Source organism: Loxodonta africana, chromosome 1 (genome assembly GCF_030014295.1).
Source record: "Loxodonta africana isolate mLoxAfr1 chromosome 1, mLoxAfr1.hap2, whole genome shotgun sequence".
NCBI classification, from domain to species: domain Eukaryota; kingdom Metazoa; phylum Chordata; class Mammalia; order Proboscidea; family Elephantidae; genus Loxodonta; species Loxodonta africana.
The window spans coordinates 218,194,691-218,219,611 of record NC_087342.1 but is presented as its reverse complement, the minus strand read 5'-3'; the positions used below and the strand labels follow the sequence as shown (position 1 = coordinate 218,219,611).

Below are 24,921 nucleotides of genomic sequence, written 5' to 3'. Positions count from 1 at the left end.
CTACAAATAGGAAAAGCCATTTTTAAAATATACTATCAAATTATCTCACTGAAGCATTACGTAGTTGAACAAACACTGAACGGGGAGTGAAAAGTCTTGGGTTCTGGTCTTGGACCATCTACTAACTAGTGTATAGCCCTGTATATGACCTTTAACTTCACTGTATCTCAGTTTTCTCAATTCCAATCAAGGATTTTAAGATGTGAAATTGACACTGTGGTGATATCATCCCAAAATGCGCCCACCCTACACACAGTTACTTTCATTACCATTTTTTAAAACAAAATGAAGAAATGGAAGTTTTGGCACTGTGCTGGTAGTGTGACTTTTGCTACAAGCATAGTCACACCAGCAGTGGGCATGGGCTCTACGCTTTCCAGCAGTGGGAATAGACTTTAGTCAATCCCCTAACACTTCCTTCTTGTTCTGCTGGTGGCCGGCAGCCCATATTTTCTTAGAGCCCAGAATGGGTGTGGGTGACCCACAGGGCCCTCTCAAACACAGAAACCAGGATTTCAGCCTTCTCAGCACTGGGCTGCCAGCTACTCATTAAGCTGTTGTCAATACAGGTCACAAAGGGATGAGACATGTATCTGGTACCTTGGTGCTGGAGGAAGGATGTATAACTCTACCCTCCATTTTTGCTAAAAACTTCTTTTTTTTTTTTTTTTTCCTGCACTGTGGAAGCTATGACTAGGGCCCAAACTACCATCCCTGTGGAGCTGAGGTCCTGATGTATCCTCCAATGGTATGGTTCTGTGTGCTGTGGCAGGGATAACACTGGTCTTGAAGTTGGAGGATCACATTGTACTTGAACCACTTACAGGAGGTAGGAATTGGCAAGTCCCATATCCTTTCAGAATCTTTGGGTCCTCATCTAAAAGCACCCTTCCCTCCTGGGATCCCACTGGGAACTGAATAGGGTGAGGTATGAGAAAGGGCTTTTGGACCCTCTAAGAGAGATGCCCAAAGATATCGGTTCTCCTTAATGACAACAGCACTAGTTAGGAGTCCCTAGGAAAGACTGATTCTTCTCTGGGACCTAAAACTTTGCACTGAAGACAACCCAAGCCAAAAAGAGAGAGAGAGAAATCACTTGAGGAAATGTGTGTGTCAGGATCTGGGTCATGTGGAACATTTCACTGAGAAACTTCCTGAGGAAATGTCTCCTCTATGTTGAGCTCTGTGCTGGTGCTGCAGGGAATGCCACGGGGGAGCGTGGGCATCTCAGCCTCGTGGTGCTGCCCCCAGAACTGGGGACCCACCTTCCTGCGTGCACCGGGACTTACCAGGTAGCGCTCCTCCTGCCTCATGCTGGGGGTGCGGATCATGTGATTCTGTTCTCCTCTCCAGTCTCCAAATCGGCGGAAAAAATAGTTGGATAAAAACCGGTTGACAGGGTCTCTAATGATGTTGATGTAGACAGGCTGGTCTCCTCCAAACCTAACACACACATGCACACAAACACGGATCTCGTTACAACCTGTCACTGCTGGAGGAAGAGAAAGCCTGTGGAGAAAATGCTTCCTCTCTAGATTAATGTATTATGATAAGATGACCTCATCTACTAAAGTGGCAATGAACAATTTAATAAGCAAGGAGTGTTTCCTGATAGGCATTTTATTATCATGCAGAAAATGGAAGTGATAATACCTGTCCCAGGTACCTGTTAAGAAGCTGTGAGGGCTGTTTCATAGTATAAATTACTATACAGGTGAAGGTTTTTGTCAATGTGAAGGTAGATTTTTGCCTTGTTTTCTTACTAGACTGTAGGGTTCTCAAGGGCAAGGACCACATAATATTTGACTTTGTGGCCCTAGTCTGCAGCGTAGAACCCTCAGGCATGTAACTGGCACTTAGAGAATATTTCAACTGACTGGTAAAGTATGACTGCCTCGTTGGGTGAAGGAAACCCTGGTGGCGTAGTGGTTAAGTGCTTCAGCTGCTAACCAAAAGGTCAGCAGTTCAAATCCACCAGGTGCCCCTTGGAAACCGTATGGGGCAGCTCTACTCTGTCCTATAGGGTCGCTATGAGTCGGAATTGACTCAATGGCAATGGGTTTGGTTTTTGTTGTTGTTGTTGTTGGGTGAAAGGGTATTTACTCTGTATTCTAATTCAAACGGTCCCAGGCATGGTGTTCTGTGGTAAGTGGATTAATAGTAGCTAACATTTATCGAGTGCTGGCTGTTCTAAATACATGTACCAACTCACTTAAGCCTCACAACACCTCCATGGAGTAAAAAATCCCACTGCCGTCGAGTCAATTTCAACTCATAGCGCTCCTATAGAACAGAGTAGAACGGCCTCTCAGGGTTTCCAAGGAGCAGCTAGTGGATTTGAACCGCCAACCTTTCGGTTAGCAGCCAAGCTCTTAACCACTGCACCACCAGGGTTCCCTCAACTGAGGCAGGGAATGGGTGAATAACTGTGGCTGAGCAACGATTTGAATCCAGGCAGGCTGTTTCTAGAATCTGTACCCTTAACCATGGAAAGAAGACTGTACAGAGTTGAAAAAAATAATCTGAGGAATACCAATAACTAAATAAAGGTCGATAAAGTCATCCTCATAAATTAATATCGAGGTGCTCCATTTTCATTCATTCCACAAAGGGATCAGACAAATGCACCGAATGCTGGCCCCGGAGCAAGGCCCTTTCAAGGCAAAACAATTAGGCTGGCTGAGTTTTTCCTAAGGATTCTTCCCTTTCTCTTTGAGCTGCTTGTCCAGGTTCTAGGTAGAGGTCTTGCCCTGCTGACCTCCAGAGGGACTCTAGCCCTGTGATCCTGTGGCCTTCTGATGAGAAGGCCGAGACATTCCATCTGGGCCCAGAAAGAGGTCAGAGAAAACAAGCTGGCAGGGGCCTGTGCCCACTTCTCTCTACCTGGCAGACTCTGTCCGCCTTTTAAAACCCAGCTCAGAGTCCCAGTCACATCCTTCGGGAATGCTTGACTCCGAACCTAGTGTGGCCCCCTCTTCTGTGCTCGAAGCCCTGTCTCCTGTACTGTGTTTACACTTTTGTCTTGCCCATCAGCTCGGGAGCCTCTCTCTGGAGGCCAGAACAACGCCATTTAGCACAGTGCCTGGCACACAGTAGGTGCTTAATAAAGGACTGAATGGAGACATGAATGCCTGGGTCTATGCATCTACATTTTCAAGTCTCTGCCAATATCACAGGGCTCTCTTGTCAGAGGAAAGTAGACTCACCAAGCTCCCAAACCTTTTTGGTACATTCATTTATATAATGCTGTTCCCCCGTTTATGTGCATTTTAAAAGAGAATCTTCAGAGAGAAGAACCCAAAGGAACAAAAAGGAATGACTCTCTAGTGGTGGAATTTCAAGCACCAGGACATGTGAATGATATTCTAGATTTCTCAAATCTACCACATTGGAAAATTCAGTGCTCATAAATAAGGTTATTACTGTTATTAGGTGCCGTCGAGTCATTTCCGACTCATAGTGACCCTATAGGACAGAGCAGAACTGCCTCATGAGGTTTCCAAAGAGTGGCTGGTGGATTCAAACTACCGACCCTTTGGTTAGCAGCCAAGCTCTTAACCACCATACCACCAGGGCTCCGTGTTATGCATGTTAGCCTGGCCAATGTTAATCTTGTCAGTTCCCATATATATACAAGGTGACATTCGTGCAACTGGATGAGCCACTAACTGTAATCCCAGGCAAGAGTCTAGTATGCTAACTATCAGCTACATCCTGAATACATCTTCCTCTTTTAATGAAATTGGGTTTCATGTCTATGATAAATAGCAACTAGAGTAATAATGCTAGGTGCCCGGAAGATGAAGCACGCATACCAAATGTCTATGTAAGCATATCCTCAAAAATTGTATAACGCTTTTACAAACCTCAATTATGTTTCTACATTATCATGTGTCGTAGAATACCAGCTAACGCTCATGAGCAGAACTGCCCAGCCATATGAACCAGTGCACAGGTTCCCGCTGTGAAAGGACTCCCATCATGGCCACAGGCATCTCCCACCAGAGGCGATGGGTGTCTGGATTGATAAGGCTTGTTGAGCATAGGTGACTTGCTCCTGGTTGTACATTACAACCCAGCACACGCTTTCCAGAATAATATTCTCAAACAGAGGTTTTAGATGGTTGAATTCATTGTCAAGTATCCGATAATAGCCTCTCTCCAGAAATTTCTAACAGGAGAGAGGTGTCTGATATATATCTCCCCTATTCCAGAATGCAACACTAAATAACCATTCCAGGCTGCTTTGCTGTACACACAGCTTCTTCCCAAACTGACAAAATCTGAGTGGCATGTCAGTTACACAGGAGGAGGTCAGAATAACATCTGTGTGTCTTAGTGCCTGAGAAGGGAAATAGATTCCCCCACCCTCATCCCATCCTCTCTCAGGATCTCTCATTATTTTTTTTATTCTGCTGAGAATACCTGGTCACCCTTAAGGTTTTCGGATCACCTGAACCTACTGGCTATTGCTGACTCCATTCTATAGGCCTGACTGCTTTGCGCCCCACCATCCATGCAGCACAACATTCTGCCTTCATTTTATAAACCTCGAGAGAAGATTCCCAACCGCCCTGTGAAGTCCATCCCACTGGTCAACCCAACCACTGAAGCGTCTTGTTATACACAATATTTCTTATCTTTATTTTATGCACATTTCTCTTTGTTTCCCATTAAACACAAAGGATGAGCTTCACTCTCAAATGCCTCTTACAAGTTTAGCCTTTCAGCTTCAATTTTACTTCTCTTACCTTTTTTTAGTTTCTTTTAAAAATTCCTTCAACTTTTGTCTTGAAACATATTTCATCTTATAATCTACGGTCTAATTTGGTCTTTCTCTTAGGCTGGATAGATAACTAAGACTTCATCAAGCTTCAAAAAATGTGGTGACCAGAGTTGATTATAGGTTCTAAGGTGTGCATACATTAAAGAGTAGAAAAGTCAAGATCATACTTTTTTTTCTACACCCTTATCTTTTGGTCACTACAGTAACTGTTGCATATTTGAAGCTCTCTTTTAAGTCATTCTAAATTAGCAGGGGAGCTCTGGTGGCACAGTGGTTAAGATCTTGGCTGCTAACCAAAAGGTCGGCAGTTTGAATCCACCAGCTGCTCTGTGGAAGCCCTATGGGGCAGTTCTACTCTGTCCTATATATAGAGTCACTATGAATTGGAATTCACTTGACAGCAACGGGTTTGGTTTTTTGGTTTAAACTAGCAAGTGCTACCAATTTCTTTGCCATTTGTTCATAGGTCATACTTACCAACTCTTTAATCACCCCTGTGGATGACCCTCTCCAAATTTATCATATTCTTTTTTTTTTTTTCTGATGAGAAAATGAAGACCCCAAACTGGATACAATTCTCTAGGAACAATAACTGTGTGGTTCTCATTTTTTGAACATACTCCTAAATATATCATTTTGAGCATTGTTTTCAACATCTACCCCACACAGGTATCTCAATCAACCAGTCCATCAACCATCTCAGTCATGTCTCCAATAGCTACACAAAGCCATTGGTTAAGAATTCTAGAAAAATGCTGAAGATATTCTTCCTCAAATATTATTACATATATAAATAACAAGAGTTAAGACCTGAGTTGTTCTGAAAACTTAAGACTGTTATTGTCCTCATACTAGGGGGCAGTGGTAGTTCAGTGATAGAATTCTTGCCTTCCATGGCAGAGATTCAGGGTTCAATTCCCTGCCAATGCCCCTCAGCGTAGGCACCACTCATCTGTCAGCGAAAGCTTGCACGTTGCTATGATGCTGGATGGGTTTCAGTGGAGCTTCCAGACCAAGATAGATTAGGAAGAAAGACCTACTTGTGATCTACTAGGCTGTAGAACTACCAGGAGTAGTTTGATCTACTTATGAAAATCACCAATAAAAACTCTATGGATCGTAACAGTACAATCCCGTTGTGCATGGGGTCACCATGAGTCAGGGGCAGACGTGACAGCAGCTGACAACAACAATGTCCTCATATTACACTAGAGTCTTCTATGACTGGACACTGTTTTTGAAAGTAGATCTTTTTAACCTCTAGCCTGGAAATAAGGGTTAGTCTTGTGTTGTTACCTACATGAAAAGAATAAAAGCACCGCAAGACAAGAGGCCCTTGGCTTTGATCCCTGTCAGCGAGAGAGGAAGACACTTTGAAGTGAGAGAAAAGGCCCTCATGACTGAGGGGCAGGGAGAGAAGCTACTGGAGGGAGGAGGTGGGGAGAGATGGTTATTTAATGGTCCTTTGCTGGAAGCAATGACTGCTGGTCCGCAGTCTCTGAACCCCAACCGTGGGCTAGGCCTGGGGTAGTAGGGCTGTGTTCTATCCTCATAACCCTATACAGGGGCCCGCCAGTCCTTTGGTGCCCAGAAAAGCACCTTCCATGACAAAACACAGGACTCTGCTCTCTAGAGGGTCCTAAGGAAGAGAGGGGGAACCATTTGCTGAGGGAGAAGCTGAGGCAAATTAGGTGAAGGAAGGGGATGATTGGGCCACTGGAGTTAAAAGAAGACTAATTGACAAGGCAAGAAAGAAGGAGATGGGCTGAGAGCCCAGATCATGCAAGTCCTGACAGGCCCAGGGAGCCAGTGGTTTCATGTGGCAGCAGAGATCCACTCACTATAGACTGAAAAGCAGAGAAGTGAGGAAAAAAGTGTCATTTCTGGAAACTGAGAGAAAACGGTCATTTTAAATCAAACTTCTACACTATGTTTAAGTAGATCAAAAAAGTGTTAACCACTAATATCAATTTTTATTTTGGTGGGGGTCTCCCAAGTTTGTGGCTTCTGTCACTATTATGAAAGATTTGAAGAGCATGGAATTAAAACGGATTGCTTTGCTAATGACAGTAAAAACAAAGGGAACATTCAGAAATAAGATATGGAAACCAAACTGAATTATGGAATGAGCAGGCTCTGGTTTGTTTTAAGGATTGCCATTGGAGGGCAGGCTTTGTTCACACAGGTACTTCAGACTTTACTTTCTGGAAGGAAGAAAAGTATCAGAAAACACTTTTGCTTCCACCTTGCACACTGCCTGCTTTTTGAAATGACTCAGTTTCTTTTTGCGAGTTAGTGTTGGCATTGGAGCCACTATCTGAGATAAATGAAGACATAAGAATGGAAGCGAAAAAAGGTGAGAAAGGAAGAATAACATGAAAAGAGGTTAAGAGATGAGGTGGTTTGGAATTATTTAGAATGTGGCCATACGGACTATTCTGATAAGCAATGGGCTCTGAAACAAGACTGTAGTTTTTTTCCTGGAAGATTAAGTTAAAGGAAAGAAACTGCAGAATGGGAAGCGTATTATCGTCTTTGCCTTATCCCACTCCCTTCCCCCCCACCAAAAAAATTTGGAAAACAAACAGAAAGTGGGGAAGGGAGGTTGGAAGGCAAATTGCATTGTGGTCTAGGACAACTCTTTGTAGTATGTCTATCTAAGGCATGCTTAAAAATAAAGTGATATTGTTGATGTTGGGAGAAGCCCCTGGGAGGTACAAATGGTTGATGCACTCAGCTGCTGACTGAAAGGCTGGAGGTTTGAGTTCACCCAGAGTTGCCTTGAAGGAAAGGCCTAGAGACCTACTTCTGAAAAACCAGCCACTGAAAACCCTGTGGAGCACAGTTCTACTCTGACACACAGGGGGTCACCATGAGTCGGAATCACTCAGCGGCAACTGGCTGATGTTGGGAAGTTGAATCCTTTTAAATATAACCCTTTAGGATACTTCAACAATGGGGACAGGACACACGGAACCACAGTGTGCAGATATTAAAAACCCTTAATATTTACTTAAACATCAAAACAAAGAGTACCATCTTTTAGGTCAAAGGTAATTTTGACTCTATTCTCCAGGTAGTCCCGCTGAAAAACATTTGTTTCGCCTGAATTCCAGGCAGTTTAAAACAGTGCGAAAAAGCAGTGCATTGGAAAACTGGCAAATGCCAAGAGAAGCCTGAAATCTCTGCTGAACTAGCGGTGTTTATCCCCTCTGGCAAGAAACCTTCCCTGAGGCAACTACAAAAATACCTGATTGATTTGTTGCTCTTGCTTTTTTCTTGGTTGGATTAATACAAAGGAGCCCTGGTGGTACAGTGGTTAAGCACTTGGCTGCTAACTGAAAGGTCTGTGATTCGAACCCATAGGCTGCTCCCTGGGAGAAAGATGTGGCAATCTGCTTCTGTAAAGAAGCAGCCTTGGAAACCCTGTGGGGCAGTTCTACTCTGACCTGTAATGTTGCTATGAGTCAGAATCAACCTGAGAGCAGTGGGTTTGGTTGGATTAATACAACTGGATAGGGCCATATGGATCCTTCCAGCTACAAAAAAGGTAAAAAAGAGGAACAGAGCAAGATGCCTGAATAATGAACAAATGGAACAAGTCAGCCAGCTGCTGAATTATGGAGCCTCAAGGGATAGTATTTTACATCACTCTGCTGGAATTTCAAGGTGAGAATGCCATATTTAATGGGAAAAAAAGATAAAGGGTAATTAGTTTTGGTAAATGCTATCCACTTCAAAAGTTCAGAATATTTATGTGCAAAAGAAGGCATGGGAAAGGAGTCTAGACTTTCATTCTTATATTTGCTCACGAGCAAGCATCTTTCTGTATGTCTAGAATGTAAGGAAGACTAGAAACATCACCAAAGACTATTAGGCTACTGTATCAATTCTTCTCTGAGTAAACTCATTAACCTAAAACAAGCAAACCACATATCCGTCAGCAGGTAAAAAGGTATGTTTCTTAAAAAAAAAAAAAAAAAAAAATTTTTTTTTTTTTTAAGAGCGGCTTAATTATCTCTATGCCCTATATCTCAAAATTATAAAACTCATTTTTAAAATGTTAAAGCCCCATTAAGAAGTCCCAAGTTAGTTGTTTCTCTCTGTTAATTGTACATTTTGGGGCTTTCTTTGTATGTCCATGTTTTGCCCCTTATGCCTAAAAAATTTTCCTTAAATTATAGCTATTCCTTTGAAAAAGAAAAGCTTGATTTTTACCTTCCCATGTTCTGTGAAGTAACAACTGTCTTGTAATGTATGTAATGTATGTATGTACGTAGGGTGGGAAGAGAGGTGGAGGTTGTTTCCACAGAGGTAGCACGAGCTTTGTAAAGGACAGGGCTTGGAACTGGACTGAAACGGTTGAGTCACAGCTGATAAAGCAAAACGAGAGCAGATCTGAATTTTTACAATTTGGGTGAACCTGAACAACAACTGCAATGGGAAAATTTGCGGGTTGAAGCCCTGGAATGGGAGACTCAGATTAAGTGTAAGGAGCCCTTTCAGGAGCCTGAGGTGGGAGACCGGATTATTGGCAGGACTGTGGAGAGCGACACACATTGGAAGTGGAGTGGTGTGGTCGGCGCCATCTTTGAGTGGGACACCGCTGTTTCCTGCTCTGCTCAAAATCTAAGATATTTGGTTGCTATGCAACGGTATAGGAAACCCTGGTGGCGTAGTGGTTAAGTGCTAGGCTGCAAACCAAAGGGTCAGCAGTTCATATCCGCCAGGCGCTCCTTGGAAACTCTATGGGGCGGTTCTACTCTGTCTTATAGGGTCGCTGTGAGTCGGAATCGACTCGACGGCACTGGGTTATGCAATGGTATGACGCTCTTGTTTTCTAAGAGGGAGATTAAGTTTCTAGCAGGGCTTGAACCCATACTTCTTCCTGTTGTGGTTATCATTCTGGTTCACTCAAATTTAAAAAATCTGGGTCTGTTCCACTTTCGCTTCCCTGGGAATGACTGAACTGGGAAGAACCAGTTCAAAACCTTGGTAAAGGAGCAAAGCTGATCAGACCACCCTTCTTACTGGTGCTTAAAACTCTTCAATGACATCCCTTTGCAGTTGTGCCCACCCTCTGGGTTCCTGCCTTCCTGGATACCTTTCACTTCCTCCCTTTTGGGGCTTTAGCTCATGTGAGTCCCTGTGCCTAGAATATCCTCCCCTTCATCTGTCTAATCATATCCTGACTTCCTCTTCCAGACAGGGAGGCTCCTGCCTCCCATATCCGCAGGGGAGACCCTGTGGTCCTCCTCTTAACATCTGTCACCTTACTGCCCCTTCTAACTTAACATCTTTCTTCTTTCCTGGACAATAAGTTCCCCCAAGGTAAGGGAACCATTTACTGTTCCCTGTAGAAGCCCAAGTCTCAGAGTAATACATAGAAAATGAAAGGTATTCCATACATGTGTGTCTAACTGAACAGAATGGAATGGAGGAAGGGAAAATGACAGGAAGAGATGGGCCCTACCCTAAAGGCATTGGGATAGATGTATAGTTAGGATCCAGACTGTGGGCACACACTGAGATTTCTAGAAATGTCGTATTTTTTTTTTTTAATTAATACAGCTTGTTTTTTAGAGCAGCTTTAGGATCGTGGACAAATTGTACTGAAAGAACAGAGTTCTCATGTACTCGCTGGCACCTTATACACTGTTTGGCCTATTATTAACATCTTGCATTCTTTTTTTTAAATTGTATTTCAGTGAAAGCTCACATAGCAAATTAGACAATTTGACAATCTCTACACAAATTGTTCAGTGACATTCAGTTACATTTTTCACCATACGTCAACATTTTCTTTAATTGCGTTCTGGTTGTTCTATTTCCTGTACTCTAGTTTCCCTGTCCTCTTATCTTCTCAGGAAACCCTGGTGGTGTAGTGGTTAAGTGCTACGGCTGCTAACCAAAAAGTAAGCAGTTCAAATCCATCAGGTGCTCCTGGGAAACCCTATGGGGCAGTTCTGCTCTGTCCTATAGGGTTGCTATGAATCAGAATTGACTCAACGGCAGTGGATTTGGGATTTTTTTGTTTTTGTTTTTTTATCTTCTTATCTTTGCTTTAGAGTAATTGTTGACCTTTTGGTCTCATGTAGATTTTTTCTTTTTAAGTTATACTTTAGATGAAGGTTTACAGAGCAAAACAGCTTCTCATTAAACAATACACATACTATTTTGTGACACTGGTTGCCAACCTCAAGACATGTCAACACTCACCCCTTCTCGACCTTAGGTTCCCCATTACCAGTTTTCCTGTCCCCTCCTGCCTTCTCGTCCTTGCCTCTGGGCTGGTGTGCCCATTTAGACTTGTTTTGCTTTATGGGCCTGTCTAATCTTTGGCAGAAGAGTGAACCTCAGGAGTGACTTTAGTACTGAGCTGAAAAGGTATTGGGGTAGGGGAGGGCATACTCTCGGGGTTTCTCCAGCCTGTCAGACCAGTAAGTTTAATCTTTTGTTTTTTTGAGTTAGAATTTTGTTCTACATTTTGCTCCAGTTCTATTGTGATCTCTGTCAGAGCAGTCAGTAGTGGTAGCCGGGCACCATCTAATCGTGCTAGACTCAGTCTGGTGGAGGCTGCTGTAGTTGTGGTCCACTAGTCTTTGGACTAATCTTTTCCTTGTGTTTTTGGTTTTCTTCATTCTCCCTTGTTCCAGACAGGGTGACGTCAATGGAGTATCGTAGATGGCCGCTCACAAGCTTTTAAGACCCCAGACGCTACTCACCAAAGTAGAATGTAGAACATTTTCTTTATAATCTATAACATCTTGCATTCTTGTGGTATATTTTTTTACCACTGATGAACCCAATGTATTATATTAACTAAAGGTCATAGTTTATGTTAGGGTTTACTGTTGTGTTGTACAGTTCTACATAATGTCATGGAGACATCATTACAGTATCATACGGAATAGTTTCTCTGCTCTAAACATGCCCTGTGCTCCATCTATTCATCTCCCCTCTCCCCTCCCTGAACATCTGGCAACCACTGAACTTTTAACTCTCTATCTAGTTTTATCTTTTCCAGAAAGCCATATAGTTGGAATCAGTAGATAGCTTTTTCAGATTGGCTTCTTTCACTAGAAATGCCTTTTTTTTTTTTTTTTTTTAAATGCTGTCTTGAATTTATAAAACATCCTTCTCTCAAGGGACTTGAAAGGCTTCCCTTCATGTGCTTAGAGAATCCCTGTGAGGTAAAGGTGGGTAGGAACTGTCCCTATTTCACAGATGGAAAACTGGAGACCCGAAGAGGTTAAATTACTTGCCTAAAATTCTGGTCAGCAGGCAGGCAAAGTCTGATGCTCAGATGTCCTGAGACCAAGGACACTACTCTTTTCTGCCAGTGTGGGGTCTTCTAAAAGCACTTATCAAGACTGAACTCTTGTACATGTATTCGACAGTGGAGGCCAAAATAGGATACGGTTGCCAAGCTGTTCTGAGTTCTGCTGTCCAATTAAGACCTTATCAGCCTTGGCTTGTCATTACAGTTTTATATTGCCCTGGGTCAATTATTAAAATTTGTTGCATTTCAATTTGTTTTGGTGTTAAAAATGTGACCTATGAAGCAAGAAGAGTTAAATGAATGAGGTCTGAGGACCTCAAAGATAATGCAGAAGGGATCTCTCTAGAAAACTAAGGATCAGAGATGCAGTGCTCTGTTCCTTGTAGATCATAAAATACAATGCCTGAAATTGCTAACAAGTCTCATGTCTAATGCCTACTTATGTGTTTTGGCCTCCTGGAAGTATAAGGCAGGGCACATGCCATAGACAACCCAGTAACAAGCCGCTTCATAAATATGGTTGGAAACACTCTCAAAGCTACTCGGTGACATTACCCTGGGCCACTTAGGAGAATGTACAGGTGCCCATTCACTGGCCAAAGGAACGCTGGCTTTCGGGCAGGCAGGAGGAACTGCAGGGGAGACTTGCTTTTAAAGATAAGGCAGGTACTCCTCTTCTCTGCTTATAACCTGCTTTGCTGAATCTCATTCTTTTTACACTGAATTTGCACAGGGCAGTCCTTTGAAGGCTAAAACTTTCTCCCACCATGTAGGGTCTTGGACAGCCTGGAGCAGGGCAGCTGTGCAGGTGTGATGAGAACTGGAGCAGTGAGGGTTCAGGGCAGAGCCCAGCCCTCCCCTCAGGATCGGCCTCCTGGTAAAGGAGCCTGGTCTAGTGGAGGGGACCATTAGGTCAGAGCCCACGAGCAGGTGTGCTCTGCTCTCTCAGGCCTGGGGCTCTGGTGCTTTCACAAATACTAATTTAATCCCCTCCACCCAGTGAGGTACAATGATCTCCACGTTAAAGTGAGGGAATTGTTAGTCAGATGGCTGAAGAAGGAGGTGCAGGGGTCACTAGCTGGCTAGTCTGTTGGCTCATGGCTGTGTCAGCCAATAGCAACAGTGATGGGCAGACATAGGCCAGTCATGGCAGGGGAGGAATCTAAGGGCAACCCATTTAGAATGAAGCCCGATGACCACAGAGCCCATGCTAATGAATCACTGGGGAAGAGAATGCACAGAACTTGAAGCGAGCAATAAACAGATCAAAGGGCTAAAAATCCAAATTTGAAGCTGTGCATTATTATCAGAAGGGCAATGCAGCTGAAGAAAAAAACAATTTTGCAAATACCCGACCAAGGTCAAAATATGCAAGCCTGAGAATAATAAAATGGAGTGTTAAAAATGTTGGCACAGAGATCATATAGTGGGTTAAATTGTGTGTCCCCCGCCCCCCCCATATATGTTGATGTTCTAACCTTCAGTACCTGTGAATGTGACCTTATTTGGAAATAAAGTCCTTATTGATGTAATCAGGAAACTCTGGTGGTGTAGTGGTTAAGAGCTGCGTCTGCTAACCAATAAGTCGGCAGTTCGAATTCACCAGGCACTCCTTAGAAACTCTATACAGCAGTGGTATTCTGTCCTATAATGTCTCTGTGAGTCAGAATTGACTCCATGGCAATGTGTTTGGTTTTTTTGTTTCTTGATTTAATCAAGTTAAGATGAGGTTTCAAAAAAAAAAAAAAACTGCCATGGAGTCAATTCTCACTCGTAGCAACTCTATAGGCCAAAGTAGAACCGACCCATACGGTTTCCAAGGCTGTAATCTTTATGGAGTCAGACTGCCAGGTCTTTCTCCAGTGGAGCAGCTGGTGGGTTTGAACCACCAACCTTTTGGTTAGCGGCTGAGCGCTTAACTACTGTGCCACCAGAGCTCCTGTAGTGGATTACAGTGGCTTCAAATCCAATGCTTAGTGTCTTTATAAGAGAAAGAAGGAGGGTGATATGGATACAGAGACACAGACAGACACAGAGGAAGATGGCCATGTGAAGATGGCAGCAAAGATTGGACTGAAGCCACTGGAAGCCAAGGAAGATCAAGGACAGCCAGGAACCACCAGAAGCTGGAAGAGGCAAGGAAGGATTCTTTCCTATAGCCTTCAGAGGCAGCATGGCCCTGCCAACACCTTGATTTCAGTCTTCTAGCCTCCAGAACAGTGAGAAAACAAATTTCAATTGTTTTAAGCCACCTGGTTTGTGGCAATTTGTTACCGGCAGGAAATTAATGCAAGCCAGCACAAGCTTTTCGAATCCTATAAAACAGGCATTACTGTACCACTAAGTTATCCCAGAGTTCTATGCAGGTTCAAATTGTACAGAAACATGCCATAAAATATTTATGTCAAAATACCCATCTCTTGCCTACTAGTTTGCTTTGATACGAAACCTACCTTTTTTTTTTTTTTTTATAAGAACTGTCAGGTCAACTGGGTTCTCATTAAAAACAATTTCAAGCTTCTGCAAGATTTAAGATTAGTATTCTAGGAAGAAATGAAATATTTCAAATTTTGATTCCTCTACGGCAAAAATAAATGGATTAAAAAATGTCTTTTCAATTTTTTTTTTTCAAGGGCAATGCCTAGAGAATGAAGGCTGACTTTAAAGGAACTGTTTGTTAGAAGGAGTCAAAGAAGCAAAAAGAACCATTAAAGTGGAAAATGTCTTACCTTGAGAAGTTGAGGAAATGAACGTGTCGAGTGAATAAATAGGGCTGTTCGGCAGTACTTATATTTTTAATCAGTTCCATCTATTAAAATAAGCACAAAATTAGCATATATAGGATCTAGTTTTCAAGCTGTATTAAGCTAAAGGTTATTTACCTGATTCCCTTTTTCCCCACTTATTATCTCTTGGGCCAGAGCCACACAGCTGTGTTTTATGCAACATTTATGAACTTTACATAAGGCTTTTTAGTGTATAAATATAAAGGAGCCATGGCGATGCAGTGGTTAAGTGTTCAGCTGCTAACTGAAAGGTCTGCAGTTCAAATGCACCAGCTACTCCTCAAGAGAAAAGACCTGGTCATCTGTTCCCACAAAGATTACAACCTAGGAACCCCTACGGGGCAGTACTACTCTGTCCTGTAGGGTCACTATGAGTTGGAATCGACTCGATGGCACACAGCAAATCCAGATTCATTGCGATGGATCTAACTAGTTGATTGCTACCATGAAAACAATGTTAATAGATTAAGTAATTTCAACGGGGGAAATAAGTGTATGGCTGTACTGACATGCAAGTAAAAAAAAAAAAAAAATGCCTTTAATTCCCTCTTTTAAAGTCAAATCAAGAGAGGAGGTTAATCATTATATTTCTATAATGGTATTATTTTTATTATTATTATTGGGATATACAGAAATACTTGAAACTAGTTTTTCAGAATTTAAAAGTGGGAATAAAATGAGGCAACACTTCATTATTTCTCCCTTTGACTGTAAAAATGTCTAAAGAAAATATTTCACTGGAAACACACAGACCCCCAAACTTCTTGATTTTGGTGGGTGGCCACCTGAATTATTTATTTGCCATTATCAGCAAGTTGATATTTGTGTAAACTAACTTTTATGGTCTTCTGGAACATGTCTTCCAGAAAATGTTTAGTAAAATCTGTCAGAAATTCCAAACATTCTTACGACTTCCCGAACTTCACTTTCCTCAGATTTCCTAATTGGCCCCATCAAAACTGACACGCTGTGGAATTTCGAAAAGCACACTGAAGATTGCTATTTTGGAAGAACATCGGAAGTGCAACATGCCAGGCTTTATGAAACAGTTCAAGTTAAAAACCGGCAACAAAGAACAGTCGTTCACATGCCAACAGAGTAGCAACAAAAAACTCCGGAACTGCCAGGTTTGTCTCAAACATGAGAGAAAACAGAAAAGCTGTGGGTCAGCCTGGCTGCCTCCTGTCTTGCACGGTGATTGACGCTTAAGTGCTCAATGATAACTGTTGCATAAATGAACTCCAAGGAGTATATGCTTCAGGGATTGCTAAACTGAGATCTCAGTGTCTAAATTCTTTAGGTACTCGTGCTCACAATGCTTGTTTGAACAAATGAAATTGAATTTTAAAAATAAATTACTTGTAGTTCATAAATCCTGTGCTTCCCTTAGTCAGTAGCAGGCATAGGCAAATAACGGTTGGTCTGTCTCCACACTGTAGCACAAAAGGAAATTGAATCCTTCCTCATTATCTACTGTTTATTCTCTACCCCCTCCCCTACAAGCTCCAGCGCTTGCTTTTGGTAGTAAAACTTCTGCTTGGTCCCCTTTCTATTTTTGACTTTTGATGGATCTATCAGGAGACTTAATAAAAGGTCCCTGGGTGGTGCAAATGATTTGCTCTCGGCTACTAAGCTAAAGGATGCTGGTTCAAACCCACCTAGTGGCACCATGGAAGAAAGGCCCAGCCATCTGCTTCTATAAAGATTACAGCCAAGAAAACCCTATAGAGTAGTTCTATTCTGTAACACGTGGGGTCGCCGTGAGTCAAAATCAACTCAACAGCAACGGGTTTGGTTTTGGTACCAACAGAATTACTGATTTCGGAGCATAACCATAGGTAATTTATCTCTAAGGATGTCTGCTTAGAAGCATAACTCTTTATTATTACCTCATTAATGAGTTATGATTAATTAGTATAACTGATTTATACGTAACGCATTAATGCTTTAATTTCTAGATTATTTTTGTTGAAATGCTTCTCTGCCCACATAAGAATAATACAAGAAAGCCCCTAGTACTATACAAGAAAACTGGAAAAACAGATCAGGAGAAAAACCATTTCTTTGACATTTCCAACATTTATATTACATTCTCTAAACACACGTCAATGTGTTGCATTTAGCGGAAGAATAGTAGTTGCTAGATTTGGAGAACAGTGTCATAATAGTCATAAAGCTGTCTATTTTACAAGGAAAAATGGATTAGCAGTGACAAATGTATAATTCTTTCTAGACATCACTTTAAATATAGAAGAAAGGCACTAACGCTCACGTCTATTGCACTGACGCAGTGAGGTCAGAGAGTGCATTTCAGCTCTCACATGTTTTGTCATTGCACTCCAAATAGAAAGTCATGTATGATGCACCATAAGCACAGGTTTAAGGGATTATGTTTGAGGTGCCATTTGCTCTTCACAGACACTATAATCTGGCCAGACTGTCCCCGTTGCTAGTGACAAGCTATGGTCTCCTTGAACTCCTGTCTGTCACCTGAGTTTTCTTTCTTGGTTCTCCACTGTAGCGAGCTGTCTGCCTTTCCCCCTAGCTCGCTCTTATCCTCCTGGGCAGCATCGCAGGCGGCACCCTGGGTGGCAAAAGCTCTATCTAAAATCACCTCAGGGACCACTTCTCCTTTTCCCTGGCTCTTGCAGGACCACTCCTGGCTTCATTCTGACTCCACTGCATACATCCATTCACCATTCATTCATTCAGCATTTACTGAGCAGTTACCAGGCCCTGGAGATAAAAGAACAAATCTGGTGGATGGGAAGGCACATAAAGAAAAGACAGTAGACTTTGTCCTATTGATGCTCCCCAAATTACCATGGCTAGAACCACACTCTTGATCCTCCCCCATCTTTACTCTTTATCCAGCCTAACCTGTCTCTGGACAGTCCTGTCTTGTTGATGGTGCTCTCCATGTTCTCACGTTTAATCCCTCTTTTTTGAACTTTCATATTTACTTGCTTGCTGAGTTGTGTTATATCTACCTTCACTGTCTCCCTCAACTGGCTCACAAGAGCACACACCTAGGCTAGCCAAGGCAGCTCACTCCTTTTCCCTTCTTCACACCACAGCCTGACCATCTCCAAGTTCAGGCTCAAGCTTCTTTTCCTGGAATGTTCTTCCTCCTCTCTCTGCCTGTCCAAATCCTAATGACTCTTTCCATCTGGCTAAATGCCTACCTCCTACAAGTAGCCTTCCTGGGTCTCCTTTTTATTCAATGTCCACTGAGCTCCAACTCTGTGTCAGGCCATGTATAGCTGAGGCAATAGAGGTAAAAGATTTTGTTGTTGCTCTCAAAAAGCTCAGAGTACCATGGGCAAGGTGGACTAGTAGACAGGTATGACCCTGTGATAACCAGCATGGGGTAGAAGGCACATGCAGGTGCCCAACCCTGCCTGCAGATGGAGAGGTAATGCTTCCCTGAGGAAGTGTTCTAAGTGGTTTTGAGGGACCCATAGGAGTTGGCCAGTAGAGAAAGGGATTTCCAACATTGCAAACAAGCGTGAACAGCAGATGCAAAGGACAAAACATGAAACGACATGTATATTAAGAAACTGTCAGGAGTTCACTGTCCTAGAAGGTCAGGTATGGGATCAACAAGGTAACAAATGAGACTGGAGAAGGTAGGAACCAGGTAATTGAGGGTCCTACAGGCCACATGAAGGGTTTTGACATTTAATCTATGGGCAATTGGTAGCCAGAAAGGATTTTAGATGAGGAAGTAAAAGATCAGAATTGTATCTCTCAAATCTGAAGGCAGGGTGCAGAATGTGAAGAAGAGAGGTAAGGATTAGGAACAGAATAGCCTTAGCTAAGAAGACAGGGCAGTAATCTCAGTAAGAAATGATGAAGGCATGAGCTAAGGCAGCGTTTCTCAAAGTGTGGTCTCCAGATGAGCAGCAGCACCTGGAAATCTGTTAGGAATGCACATCTCAGGCCCCAACCCAGACCTAGTGAATCAGAAACTCCGGGGGTGGGCCTAGCGATCTGTGTTTTAACAAGCCCTCCAGGATATCCGGGAAATTCTGAGCCACTCATGTTTGAGAACCACCAAAGCAAGTCAATGTAAGCGATGAAAAATGGAGAGGTAAAGGGAGATTTAAAAAAAAAAACCATTGCTGTCAACTCAGACTCATAGCAACCCTATGGGACAGAGTAGAAGAAACAATGGAGCTTGGGGACCACCTGGCAGTAGAAGGTCAGGAAACCTCATTATACCAGTTCTGTTTTGTTCTGTTTCCATTTGTCTAGCTTTCCTGCCCCTCCTTGCCTTCTCATCTTTGCTCTTGGGTAAATGTTGACTATTTGGTCTCATATAGTTGATTGTTTAAGGGAACACATTCCCCGTGGGTGATAGTTTATTTTCTAAGCCAATCTATTATTTGGTTGAAAGGAGACCTCCAGGAGTGGCTTCAGTTTCAAATTAAAAGGGTATCTTAGGGCAATAGTCTCGGGGGATACTCTAGTCTCTATCAGTCCAGTAAGTCTGGTCTTTTTTAGGAATTTGATTTTTGTTCTACATTTTTCTCCCATTCTACCATTTTTTATACTATTCCACTGTATGTATATATCACAATTTGTTACTCTACTCATCCCTTGATAGGCACTTAGGTGGTTTCCATCTTTTTGCTATTGTGAATAATGCTGCAATGAACACGTGTGTGTATATGTCTATTGGAGTAATGGCTCTTATATCTCTAGGATATATTCTTAGCAGTCAGATTGCTGGATCATAAGGTATTCCTATTTCTAGCTTTTTGAGGAAGTGCCACACCATTTTCCATAGTGGTTGCACCATTTTCCAATCCCACTAGCAGTGTATAAGAGTTCCAATCTCCCTATACCCTGCCAGCAATTTTTTTTTTTTTTTTGATCAGTGCTATTTTTCAGGAGAGAGATGGTACCTCATTGTAGTTTTGATTTACATCTCTCTAATGGCTAACGGGAAACCCTGATGACGTAGTGGTTAGTGATACAGCTGCTAACCAAAAGGCTGGCAGTTCAAATCCACCAGGCATTTCCTTGGAAACTCTATGGGGCAGTTCTACTCTGTCCTGTAGGGTCGCTATGAGTCAGAATCAACTTGACAGCAAAGGTTTTTTTTTTTTTTTTTTTTTAATGGCTAATAATCGTGAGCATTTCTTCATGTGTTTGCTAGTCTCCTGAATGTCTTCTTTCATGAAGTGTCTGTTCATGTTGTTTGCCCATTTTTTGATTGGATTGTTTATTTTTTTATTTAGTTCATCAATTTTTGTATATATTTTAGACATTAGATCCTTGTCAGATATGTCATTGCCAAAGAATTTTCCCCAGACTGTAGGTTCTCTGTTTACTATTTTGGTAAAGTCTTTTGGTGAGCGTATTTAATATTTAGTTGATCCCAATTATGTATGCGTGCCTTCTACGTTTGTTCACCAATCATGCCCTTCACACACAAGTTAATTTTGTGAGTACTGCTATGTCTTTTTTTTTTTTTTTTAGTACACATTGCTGTAAAAAATTAGCATAGCACACTTAAGAAAATACCTCACAGGAGGAGGGAGAGGCTGGCAAACTAATGTAGTAGATGTGTGCAATTTGTGTAAAATACAGTAATTTATCATCTGTTGTTCCTGCATTTCTAGTGTTTGAAAATCTATTTATGCTGAAAATTAGGACCTCTAGCTTTGTCCCTATGTTCTGTTCCAGGCACTGTACAGTTTTAGCTTTGAACATTTAGGTCTTTGATTCATTTCAAGTTTGTTTTTGTGTGTGGTGTGAGGTATGGATCCTAATTCATTTTTCTGGAAGTGGATATCCAATTTTGCCAGCACCATTTGTTAGAGAGACTGTTTCTTTCCCATTGAATGGACTTTGACCCTTTGTCAAAGATCAGCTGCCCACAGATGAATAGATTTACTTCTGTGCTCTCAATTCTCTTCTATTGGTCTATGTGTCTGTTGTTGAAAAAGTACCATGCTGTTTTGATTACGGTGGCTGTATAGTAAGTTTTGTGAGACCTTCTACTTTGTTCTTCTTCAATATTGCTTTAGCTATTTGTGGTCTCTTTCTTTTCCACATAAAGTTGCAGATTAGTTTTTCCATTTTGTTAAAGAACCTTGTTGGAATTTGGATAAGGATTGCATTATATCTATAGATTACTTTGGTGAGTATTGACATTTTTACAACGTTAAGTCTTCCAACCCATGAACATGGAATGTTCTTTCATTTTGTAGGTCTCTTTTGGTTTCTTGCAATAGTATTTTGTACTATTGCTTGTATAAGTCCTTTACATCTCTTGTTAGATTTATTCCTAGGTGTTTTTATCCTTTTGGGGTCTATTGTAAATGATATTCTTTTCTTGATCTCCTTTCCAGAGTTTTCCTTGTTGTGTATAGGAACTCAACTGATTTTTGTGTTGATCTTGTACTCTGCCACTTTGCTGAGCCCTTCTGTTAGTTCCAGTAACTTTCTTGTGGAATCTTTGGGATTTCCTAGGTATAGGATCATGTATTCTGTGAATAGGGATAGTTTTACTTCTTCCTTTTCAATTTGGATAGCCTTTATTTCCGTCTTGCCTTATTACTCTGGCTAAGATGTCCAGTACAATATTGAATAAGAGTGGTGATAATTGGCATCCTTGACTTGCTACCATTCTCAAGGGGAGTGCTTTCAATCTCTCTCTATTGAGAATAATGTTGGCTGATGGTTTTGCATATATGCCCTTAGTTATGTTGAGGAATTTCCCTCTATTTCTATTTTACTGAGAGTTTTTATCAGGACAGGGTGTTGGATTTTATCAAATGCCTTTTCTGCATCGATTGAAATGATCATGTGATTCTTTTCCTTTGTTTTATTTATGTGGTGAATTATGTTGACTGACTTTCTAATGCTGAACCACATTTGCATCCCTGGTGTGAATCCCACCTGATCGTGATGTAATTTTTTTTTTTTTTTTTAATATGCTGTTGAATTCTGTAGGCTAGAATTTTGTTGAGAATTTTTATGTCCACATTTATGAGGGATATTGATCGGTAATTTTCCTTTTTTGGTAGTATGTTTGCCTGGCTTTGGTCTCAGGGTTATGCAGGCTTCCTAGAATGAATTAGGGAGTATTCTTTCCTTTTCTATGTTCTGGAATAGTTTGAATAGAATTGGTGTCAATTCTTCTTTGAATGTTTTGTAGAAGTCTCCACTGAAGCCATCTGGGCCAGGGCTTTGTTGTTGTTGTTGGGAGTTTTTTTTTTTTTTTGTTACAGGTCTGTTTAGATTTTCTACCTACATTTGTATTGGAGTCATCAAAGATTTTATTTTATTTTGATCCACTGTCAATGCCTATGAAAGCAGAAGTCAAGAAATCAAGTGACGTACTGCATTGAGTAAATCTGCTGCAAAAGACCTTTTTAAAGTATTAAAAAGCAAAGATGTCACTTTCAGGACTAAGGTGTACCTCACCCAAGCCATGGTATTTTCAATCACCTAATATGCATATGAAAGCTGGACAACTAATAAGGAAGACCTAAGAAGAATTGACGCCTTTGAATTATGGTGTTAGCAAAGAATATTGAGTATAACATGGACTGTCAGAACAAATAAATCTGTTCTGGAAGAAGTACATCCAGAATGCTCCTTAGAAGCAAGGATCATGAGTCTTTATCTAATGTACTTTTTAGACATGTTATCAGGAGGGACCAGTCCCTGGAAAAGGACATCACCCTTGGTAAAGTAGAAGATCAGTGAAAAAGAGGAAGACCCTCAATGAAATGGATTGACACACTGGCTGCAATAATGGGCTGAAACATACCAACAATTGCAAGGATGGCACAGGACCAGGCAGTGTTCCATTGTACATAGTGTTGCTAAGAGTCAAAACAGACTCTATGGCACCTAACAACAACGACATTTGTGTTAGTTTTGGTAAGTAGTGTGTTTCGAGGAATTTGACCATTTCTTCTAGGTTTTCAAATTTGTTGAATTACAATTTTCCATAATATTCTATTATGATCCTCTTTATGTCAGTTGTTTTTGTTGTAATATCACCCATTTCATTTCTTATTTTGGTTATTTGCATCTTCTCATTTTTTCCTTTGTCAGTTTGTCCAGTGGTTTGTCAGTTTTATTAATCCTCTCAAAGAACCAACTTCTAGTCTTGTTGATTGTTTCTACTATATTTCTGTTTCATTTATTTCTGCTCTGATCTTTATTATTTCCTTTATTCTGGTGACTGTGGACTTCTTTTGCTGTTCCTTTTGTATCTGTACAAGTTTTCAAGTTAAATTGTTAATTTTAGACCATTCTTTTTTGATGTGTGCATTTATTGCTTTAATTTTTCCTTGGAGCATTGCTTTTGCTGTGTCCCAAAGGTTTTGGTATGATGTGTTTTCATTCTCATTTGATTAATTTTTTTTAATCTCATATTCAATTTCTTCTGTTACCCAAGAGTTTTTAAGTAAGGCATTATTCAGTTTTCATGTATTTAAATTTTTTTTTCCTTGCTCTTTCTGTTACTGATTTCTAGTTTTATAGCATTATGGTCAGAGAAGATGCTTTGTATTATGTTGATGTTTTTTTAATTTATTGAGGCTTGCTTTGTGGCTGAAAATATGGTCTATTCTGGAGAGCGACCCATGTCCATTGGAGAAGAATGTACAACGTACCACTGTTGGGTAGTCTGTTCTGTATATGCCTGTGAGATCAAGTGATTGATTGCGTTATTTAGATCAACTGTATCTTTGTTGAATTTCTTTCTAGTTGTTCTGTCCATCATTGAAAGTGGTGTGTTAAAGTCTCCTATTATTTTTATAAAATAGAACTGTGTATTTTTCTTCTCAATTCCGTAGTTTGCTTAATGTATTTTGGAGCTCTGTCATTGGGTGAAAAAGTATTTATTATTTTTATGTCTTCTTGGTGGATTGGCCTTTTAATCATTACATAATGCCCTTCCTTGGCTCTTATAATGGACATTGACTTAAAGTCTGTTTTATCGGAAATTATTTCCCCTCCTGCTCTCTTTTGGTTAATGTCTGCTTGTTACAGTTTTTCCAACCTTTGATTTTTAAGTTATTTACGTCTTTGTGTTTAAGGTGTGTCTCTTGTGGGCCACATATTGATGGGTCATGTTTTCATATCCATTCGGCCACTCTCTGCATCTTGACTATTTAATCAATTTACACTCAGTGTGATCATCAGTAGATATAAATTCGCTGCTGACTTTCTTTATACTTTTTTTTGTGTGTGTGGTGTTAGTGGTTTCTTTGTTCCTATTAATTTTCTGTGCTGAGTTCCTTTTATATATTAATTTTCTTTCCCTATCATTCATTGTTGTTTTTGTGTTTACTGAGGGTTTTTTATTTTCTTCTTTATTTTGGTGATAGATTTATTAACTTTTTTTGTAGTTGCCCAGAAATTTACCTTCTTCCTCCTAAGTTGAAATATCCTTGACTTCCTCTCCATATGGGAGTTCTATAACTACATCATTTACTCCCCCTTTTTGTTTTGAAGTTGACCTTATTTACAGCTTGACTTGTTTACATCTTATCTCTGGTTCCCTGTGATTGGTTGTGCATCTTTAGGGTACTTTTGTGAAGTCTTTATCTAGGTGGATATCTGGGCAATGCTGTCATGTGTCTTTATCTCAGGTTGTTGTCTGATGCCATTAGTTCTCTGTCCAAAGGGCTCCCTTTAATATTTCTTGTAAGATTGGTCTGGTTTTTACAGATTCTCTTAATTTCTGCTTCTCGGATAATGTCCTAGTTTCTCCATCATTTTTGAAAGGCAGTTTTTGCTGGTTATGTGATTCTTGGTTGGCAATCCCTTTCTTTCAGAATTTTATATATGTCATGCCATTGTCTTCTTGCCTGCATGGTTTCTGATGAGAAATCAGCACTTAGTCTTATTGGTGCCATATTGTAAGTGATATTTTGTTTTTCAGGAGCTTTCAGAATTCTTTGTTTTTGATTTTGGGAAGTTTGATTATGATATGTCTCGGTGAATTTCTTTTGGGGACTATCCTGTATGGGGTTCATTGAGTGTCTTGAATGAAAATCTTCTTGTCTTTCATGATACCTGGGAAGTTTTCTGCT

At 40.9% G+C, this 24,921-nt stretch overlaps 1 protein-coding gene across 1 annotated transcript in view; it reads right to left on the bottom strand.

Annotated features, from left to right (window-relative positions):
- UST (uronyl 2-sulfotransferase) overlaps nt 1-24,921 on the bottom strand; it is a 366,657-nt gene that overhangs the window by 132,152 nt on the left and 209,584 nt on the right. The window contains exons 4-5 of the mRNA XM_010586963.3: nt 14,798-14,877; nt 1,290-1,443 (exon numbers count right to left, since the gene is read on the bottom strand). Of these exons, the coding sequence (XP_010585265.3) occupies nt 1,290-1,443; nt 14,798-14,877 (234 nt within the window). The remainder of the gene's footprint in view (nt 1-1,289; nt 1,444-14,797; nt 14,878-24,921) is intronic.